At 28.8% G+C, this 9203-nt stretch overlaps 1 protein-coding gene across 1 annotated transcript; it reads left to right on the top strand.

The window, feature by feature from the left end:
• Positions 1 to 1884: 1884 nt before the first annotated feature.
• On the top strand, positions 1885 to 5859 carry LOC126777657 (uncharacterized). Its single transcript, XM_050500778.1, has 6 exons — positions 1885 to 2031; positions 2314 to 3072; positions 3157 to 3332; positions 3797 to 3898; positions 4274 to 4393; positions 5439 to 5859. The coding sequence occupies exons 1-6, from the start codon at positions 1999 to 2001 to the stop codon at positions 5662 to 5664; spliced, it is 1416 nt and encodes a 471-aa protein (XP_050356735.1). The 5' UTR covers positions 1885 to 1998; the 3' UTR covers positions 5665 to 5859.
• The last annotated feature ends 3344 nt before the right edge of the window (positions 5860 to 9203 follow it).

The following is a 9203-nucleotide window of genomic DNA, read 5'->3' as shown; positions in this document are numbered from 1 at the left end:
CCTCAAAAGCAGAGGAGGTTTTAGCCCAGCAGCGCGACACTTACGTCTTACAGGCTGTTATTTTACAGAAACATTTGTGTCCAATTAAAAAACTATAAAATACTTATTATTTTTATTGATGATAAATGTAATTTGCATCGGTAATTGTATACATACTAAAAGATTACTTTCTAATAAAACATAATGTCATGAAATGAATGAGGCTATAAAATTTATGTTTACTTTATACCTATCTACTAATTAAATAAAAGTTTTATAGTATCTACTGTTTTATTTCGTAGAGTTGCTTAATCATAAAAACTATGTTCATGTTTATTATCAATTAAATAATATTCTTAAATACTCATTAATATTAAAATAATGTAATAAAAGTAATGATCAATGGCTCAACTTATACTTAACTTATATATATGGTAAATGGTAATAAAATATGAAATTTATAATTTACGTAAGTTGTTTGATTTCATAATAAATTAAAAACTACTAATCAAAGGCTCAATATATCTATAATTAAAATATATTTAGATTTTTATATTTATATACGTAGTTTAGGCGGTTAATGAGGGGATAACTATACATATTCCAATCGAAGGAGTAAAAAGAAACAAACCTTAAATTTATATCTTCCATGCGATTTGCTAAAAAGCAGTGTATTATGTACTACAAACAGTTCTTGATTAATTTACCTTTATGTATAATACAACACTAATCCACCTAACTACTTATAACCACTTTAATTTTACTTCCAAAGTTCCGATTACATACTTATACAACATACATACAACTGTGTGGACATAGTTAATATCATAGATTATTCAAGATCTCGACTATACTCTTCTTGTGATTGGAATAAAACTGTTTTTCACAGTTGAGTCAATTTACACATTGATAAATACTAAAAAAAATAGAATGAAATAACAATTGAAATACAAACTGTGTTTTTGTGTGTGCAATGCATAGACAGAGAATTATTGTCTACGGTGAAATGTGATAATCATTTTGTCACAGTCCACAGATAAGTAATAGTGAGAGTATTTCGATCGTTCACAAGAACTTTAGCCAAATGAAATTTAGAAAACTTCTTTGTAATAATATTTCAGTAGACTGATTTTTGGTTTGAGCTTTAAACATCTAAATTACTTAGTACAAAGAGTCAGTAGGCACAAAAATAAATTATGACTTAAAACACGAATATCTGTGTAAACAAACTATTGTTTAGCCATATAATGTTACATATAAATTGCAAACAAATTCATGACAAAGTAATATCAATCTCCGGTACACTGTATAAATGTTATGTTAGTTTAAGTAAAATCATGCGGGTTCCATCAAATTCCATATAGGCAAACCCTTATTCTGTATATTTTTCTGCATTACATGTATGCATATTTTTTTTCTTTCAAAAATATTTTTTTCAAAAATTCTTTTAAAAATAATTTCTTAAAACGCTACATTTTTTTTCTAAATTTATAATACAAATAATAATTTGCAAAATTTATCAATACTTTACTGGTGGTAGAGCTTTGTGCAAGCTCGTCTGGGTAGGTACCACCCACTCATCAGATATTCTACCGCAAAACTTGGTATTAAAAACCGTACTTGGTATTGTTGTGTTCCGGTTTGAAGGGTGAGTGAGCCAGTGTAATTACAGGCACAAAGGACATAATTAAATAAAATAACATCTTAGTTCCCAAGGTTGGTGGCGCATTGGTGATGTAAGCGATGGTTAACATTTCTTACAATGCCAATGTCTAAGGGCGTTTGGTGACCACTTAGCATCAGGTGGCCCATATGCTCGTCCGCCTTCTTATTCTATAAAAAAAAAAAAAAATTCTTTTTAAATGGCAATTCCATGAATGAAATATTTCGCCATCTTTATTTAGTTAGTATCTATTGCTGTGAGTTCTTCATTCTTCGAATTGTAAAATTATTAAAAAATAGTGTTATAACTTTTATATTGCTATATTATTTCTGGTTTTGTAAAAGTTTTCAACAACAATGGGTAGAAAAACTAAGAATCCCCAACGTTCTGTAAGTTCTTTTGATGTTGTTTTTGTTATTGTATTTTCCTAAAATGTCCAATAACAGTTTTTTATTTGAACATATAAATTAAACTGTTTAACTTAAATTTAGTGGAAGTTTTATTAAGATTATATATAATGACGTCCGTTAGGTGAGTTCGCTACATCATATTTTCTTTCACAATTGCTAAATTTTGAAAATACCTGCGAAAATACAAAATTACATTGTGCTGTAATGAAAAAATGAAAGTCAAAACGATTATTTATTATCATAAGTACATTAATATTACAGAAAAGCTTGGGTTCAAATTCAATAATAAGCATCCAAAAAAGGGAAAATTTTAAAAAGAAAAGCAGGAAATCGAGACAAAAAATTAAGAAACTGTTTGATGAACTTCGCAACGAATCATCCACTTCTTTGAGTTCTTCAAATTGTACTGTAATAGAAGTTGATACTCAAAATACTGAAGGTACAGGTACCAGGAATGCTGAAATTCTTAACAAACCAATAAACAATAATGGTAGCCCTATTATCATTGGTGATGATGATTTAGTTATCAACAATGCACCATGTCCTATACAATGTTCTACACCTTTATCACATAGTAAACATATAATAAATAACAGTATAATCCCTGAATCTACACTTAATAATAATTCACTACAAAATTTCAAAGATGATGTAGAAAATTTAACAAGGGAAATTAATAGAGATTCATATTTAACAATAGACCTAACAACTGATAGTGTTCAAAACATAAGTAATCAGTCAAATTACAATACAGTCATAGATTTAGTTAACACATCTGATATACAAGACTGTACAATTGTTAATGATAACCTTTCAATGAGCGGTGATTCAGATGTAACAGTGTTAAATACCAAAAGAAAGAAAACTAGGCTTAATAATAAGCAAATGCAAAAATTTGCGAATGGTATTGCAAATTTAGATTCCTCGGAAAGAGGGAAACTACTGGAATATATTGCAAAGAAAATTTTTAATCAATCTAAAGGACCAGATAGTACAACTAACAGTCTGCATAGTGTAAAGGTATGTAAAAAATATTATAAAAATAAAAAAAAAAATACTCTTCGTTTATAACCATACTTAAAATTTACATAAATGATTTTTTAGAATGATGTAAATCGTGCAACAGAAACGGTAGAAGATACCTACATCAAAGAGGTGATACTCGGCCAGGTGAATTCTAGAAATAGCATAGGCAGTAATATATATAATCCTGAGAGAGATATTAAGAATAAAACCGGCCTAAGAATGATTGTTATAGATGGGAGTAATGTTGCAATGCAGTAAGTATTAATATCACTATTTCCCAACTATTTACAAGCAGTGCTATTTAGATATAAAGCTGAATCAACAGTATGACCATTTAAGACAGACGCTACAAATGCAATAAAATATTCCGCTCAAACTAGCAGCTTTAGTGCTTAAAAATTATAAATCAATCAATGATATAAATTGGTTTAGCGGCTGCGTTGAAATATGCTATTGTAGTATGCTTATTTTTACATATAAAGTAGATAAATTAGTCAACTTATAGTATGAGGTTACCTTTATGTAAATCATATGAAACCGTTCCTTCACTTTCAAGTCGTAACATTGAATGTATTGCAATGTGTTGTACCTTTGTTCTTGTTATAATACTGGCTCACTGAAATGCACCTTTGAGCTCAAAATATCTATACATCAATATCTAAGATAATATCAATATATGTATAAGATTAAATTATTGAAATGTTTTTAATATTTTTAGGCATACGAAAGGAAGAATCTTCTCAGTGAAGGGTCTAAAAATATGTATAGACTACTTTCTTCAACGTGGCCACGTGGTTAAAGCGTTTGTGCCTCATTTTAGGTAAAATTATTAATTTCCTACCATAATAATAAGTATATTGAAAAATAATGATAGGCCATTTCATATTTATGACTGTTAATGCCAGAGGATGGTGTGATGGGTAGAATCACCCAAAGATATTAGCACTTAGCTATTAAAGCTCAATATTTACAAAATTAACTTATTTGCTACCTATAAACAAAGCAATCTTAGGAACTAAGATGTTATGTCCCTTGGGTTCGTAGTCACACTGGTTCATTAGCTCTATCCCTAAAACTGGAACAGTAGAATATTAAATCCACAAAGCCCTATCACAAATTAAAATGATTATTAAAACATTAATATTTTATTGTCACATGTTTCAGACAATTTTTACAATTTATAGCAAAATTTCAGATGTAAATATGGCAAGAGTACAGACGGCAAACTGCTTGATCAAATGGAAAGGCAAGGCTTAGTTGTGTACACACCATCGAGGGAAATACAGGGAAAGATGATCACCTCATACGATGACAGGTAATTTTTTATTCATTTAGAAATAAACAAAGTTACTCACAGTCATTAAGCAAGCGAAAGCGAAGCTTGGTCTATCGAGTGGAAAATTGCGAATGTAATTCTTGTTTATAATAAGGAAGATAACTGTTACAAACAATACAGTGTATTTTTTTTAATATATGTTTCTCTTAATTTTATTTTAATGTAAAAATTATATTGTATACCCATTATATATTATATTGACTGCCTCGTTGGTCTAGTGGCTTGATGTAAGGCCGCAGACCCGGAGGTCCTGGGTCCAATTCCCAGGTTGGCCCAATAAAAAGTTATTGGGTTTTTCTGTCGGAATATTCTCATTAGCAACCCGGAGTCTGGAAGTTGGAAGTGTGTACACTCCTGTGCCTCGGAAAGCACGTAAAACCGTTGGTCCTGTGCCTGAACTCTTTCCGGTCGTGTCGGATTGCCGTCCCATCGGATTATGAGAGTTAGATAATAGAGAGTGCACTTGTGTTTGCACACACACTCGTACACTATAATATCTCCTGCTTAGTTGGCTAATCTCTCTTGAGATTGGCCGCCGTAGCCGAAATCGGTCTGGAGAACATTATATATTATATTGTTATAATTAGCTGCTTAGCTCTTGACATTGTTTGAATTAAGATGCGAATGTCTGCACTCAAATAAAATGGTAGATGTAAAAATCAGTTTCGTTAGTAAAATAAATATATTTTTCTTATCGTTATAATAACATATAGCAGCGCACTATACGAGCCACGCACACTAAAAATTGCCGTTTGACGTCACGGGCCACGGTCGATTCAACCTTACCCCAAGCCGTGCCAATCGATGTTTCACATCAATAAATCTATACAAATATTATAAATGCAAACGTTACTCTGTCTGTGAAGCTTTCATGGCCAATCCACTAAACGGATTTTTATGAAATTTTGCTATGAAGCAAGTTTAAACCCCGGGGAAGTTAAGCTACTTTTTATACCTAACACCAGCTGCTCCTCTCTAACATGCGGGCGAGCCGCTGGTAAACACTAGCTTTTATTTATTTCAGGTACATTGTACAGTGCGCAGCCGAATTCGACGGAATTATAGTTTCTGGTGACAACTACAGGGACCTGTTGACAGAGAATCCAAGATGGCGGCACGTTATTGAAAACAGATTATTACAATTCACTTGGGTCGGTGATATGATAATGTTCCCGAGAGACCCATTAGGAAGAAACGGTCCTACTTTGGAACAATTCCTAAAGCACCCGTCTCCGTCAATGCAATGTTAAACAACAGACAAAAATATATTAAAATTGTTGTTGTGCCATTTAATGGAGACTTACAAACAATATGGTATACATTTTCGACATTGTTTGAAATTTATTTATAATTATACACAAGTAAATATAAAATAAAAATCTGTATTTGTGTAATTCTTGTCTTAAGAATACCATATATAATATATATATTATGAAAAAAACTTGAAGCTCAAAACAAAATAAAAATATTTTGTTTAAAATAAACATTTTTATGTTTATTAATAAAGTAATTTTTTTAACTTTTTTTATTGATTTTGGATGATTCTCTGATGTTTTTTGTAATTGTAAATCCTTTTTGATGATGTCTGGACTTATGACATTCTGGTTACCATTTTTTTATCTTTATAAATTAATATAGTGTGCTTTATTAAATAAAGCATTATTCATTTTAATGTGTTTTTCTTTCAAGTTTAAACTACAGAATATTTAAACTCTTTTTTTCTTATAGTGTAGTTCAATTGTGATATTTTATAAAATTAACTTTATTACTTACAATATTTTTAACTGAACTATCACATGTGTAAATTATGATTTTGTTGATTTATTTTTAATTTTTTCATAAATAAAAAAAGATGATTATTTTTTTATATTTTTTTTATTTCACAATAGTACCTATTCACAAAACAATATTAATTTGAACGGCACTTTATTATTGACATTAATTTTGTATAATAACACTTATAATATCAATGGACATAACATTTAAACAAAGCCAACGATGCAAATGGACAATTTGGCATTATAAAAAGCAGTGTAAAAATACAATTACATATAAAAAGAATAGTACCTACATATATACCTATCTTAATCTCACTTCCTTTTAGCAAGCTCTCGAGGACTTAGCCTACATACAGTCTTTCAAACGCTTAAAAATATTTGTGCGTAAAACAAAAATGCAACTTACATATAAAATGTGATACAAACAAAATAAATGCACTTTCATTGACAACAATACCAAGAATATTCTGTAAATAGAAAATTTAGCTAAATTCTGATCTAAGGATGAAATAAATATCTAATTCTACTCAATGTTCCTATTTATTTGGAATTTTTAAAAACCCGATTAAAGTTACTAAGAAAGATTATTAATAATGATTGGAGGAAAACTGAACTACGTGTGATATTTAGAAGTATTTAACTATTCGGGTGAAAATGTATTACTATGCTAGTACATCAATATTATTAATGGTAATTTTAAAGTATTAGAACCGATTAGGTTGAAATTCAGCTTTCGGTTAAAGTATGTAATCGGTAGCAATATAACTACATAAGAAGTTATATTTTAAATATATTATATACTTTTTGTAAGTATATACATGATGATATAGTAAGGATGCCCAAGAATGTTAGTCCTACATTAGAAATTCAAAAACATATTAGTAATGTTATATAAAAGTTATATTAAAAATGATATAGGAAGATCGTGTAGTTTTGGCACTACGCTGTATTAAAAGCAATGAATTGTTTGGCATATATTATTTTGTTTGATCCAAAATAAAATAATTAAATTTGTAATTCCCAATACAATTTTAAGTATTATATGATAAAATATAATATTTAAAACTAACCTTGTATGTTAATTATAATGAGATACATAATATCAATACAGATTAAAAAATTCAATTAAAATGTTATAAATTAAAATTATAAAGTAAATAATACAAGAAAGGGATTATCAAAATATCGATTTCTCTTACAAAATGGTTTGTATCACCTTCCTTGCTATTTAAAATATACCAAATAGTACAAAATATAATGTTAATATTTCTGAATAAAAATATTTCATTCATTTCAAACGTGATGAAATAAAATCAATATATGCTTCCAAATAAATGTGACAGGCCAATAGAAAGTTGAGGATTGACAGACAAAAGGCACTTTATTTAAACAATATATAAGATTTTTTTTTTAGAAAGGCAAACGAGCTATGTTTTACCTGAAGGTGATATCACCTTCGTCCATTAACACTAGCATTGCAAAGTTTAAAATCTTAAATACCGTGTTTACACTGGCTCAGTCATCCTTCATAACGAGACAAATAAATTTATTGCTATAGTAGATTCAATGCCGAGTGCACTAACACAAAACCTTATAGATGGTAAAAAGTAAACCTGAAAAGCTTTATCGTGACGCATGGAAAAACAATAAGAAACTATTTGTGATGTAAAAAGGTTTTATAGTTAGCGATGACCCTTCTGAATATCTGATATCATCATGCTGAATATCTTGCGTGATATCTTTAATATATATGACATAAAAAAACTATAAAATCTTTATAATTCGAATATTTTGATATTTCGCCGTTAGCATTATATTTTGAGTTGTATTTTGTACAATTTGGTTAAATATTTACAAAATTATAAATAAAAAAAGGCATGCGATAAGTTACTAATAATTAACTTTGTGAACATAATAAAATTATGATTATTGGTTTATAGCATTAGAGGCAGAATCTATGTAACTCAATAATTAAGATATCACCGAGTTACATTGATGCAAGAATTAAAATAATTAAAAATAACGTGCGTATATTTTTAAATAAAAAAAACAACATTTTACTGAAACATTAACAAATACAAAAAAACAACTATTATTATACAGGAATATCGTATGTATGTATTCGTTCAACTTAAAAATAACTAAAGGATTGTTGAACAGCAATATAATATACATAGCACTTTTCTTTGGTACAGATAGATAAAAGATTTAAAAAAAAACCTATAATCCTCGATTATATCGATTTTATTTTGTACAGAATCGATTTTTTTTATTTGTGTTTTAATTAAGCTTCTGGACGGATGCTTAATGCGTAATTCAAAATTATATAAAATATTATTATTATTTGTTATATGGATTCCATTTACATTATTTATCGAGAAACGATCGTTTCGTGACTATAGAAATAATAAAGTTTTATTTATGGTCAGTGGTCACCACCACACATAGACATAGGCGCTAAAGGAAATATTAATATTTCCTTAGATTAGTATTGCCACCAACCTTGGAAACTAAGATGTTATGTCCCTTGTGCCTGTAGTTACACCGGCTCACTCAACCTTTAAGCCAGAACACAACAGTAATAAGAATTGCTGTTTAGCGGTAGAATATGTAATGCGTACTTTTTTACAATAACTTACTAAAACTAAATTAATTATGGTGTTAGTATTGTAAGTAATTTTCGGGTGTATAGTTTTTAATCTATTTTCCAATGACATGAGGAGTAGAGATATACAAAACTGCTATATTAAACATAGCAGTCAGTTCTTGATTGAATTATATATTATATTTATTCAAATTTGACTGCAAAAGTTCCGATAACATTTAAAATTTCATTTTCTGTATCTACAATAAATACCCACAGCTAACATTGCAATACAAAGTCATAGTTATTTATTTATTTTTACTTCAGTTATTTGAATTAGCTATATAACAGAGCGAATATGACTTCTCATTGCGAGCATTCCTCGATAAATAACATTAGTTAAACTGGAATATTGAATAATAATAAT

This window comes from Nymphalis io, chromosome 23, assembly GCF_905147045.1.
Source record: "Nymphalis io chromosome 23, ilAglIoxx1.1, whole genome shotgun sequence".
NCBI classification, from domain to species: Eukaryota; Metazoa; Arthropoda; class Insecta; order Lepidoptera; family Nymphalidae; genus Nymphalis; species Nymphalis io.
This window is presented reverse-complemented; position numbering and strand designations above follow the sequence as displayed.

Bases quoted from the DNA above. Each gene is read 5' to 3' on its own strand.
- LOC126777657 (XM_050500778.1), top strand. From the start codon at position 1,999: ATGGGTAGAAAAACTAAGAATCCCCAACGTTCT. The intron at 3,333-3,796 runs GTAAGTATTAAT...TAATATTTTTAG, and splicing joins GGGAGTAATGTTGCAATGCA to GCATACGAAAGGAAGAATCT. The intron at 4,394-5,438 runs GTAATTTTTTAT...TATTTATTTCAG, and splicing joins ATCACCTCATACGATGACAG to GTACATTGTACAGTGCGCAG.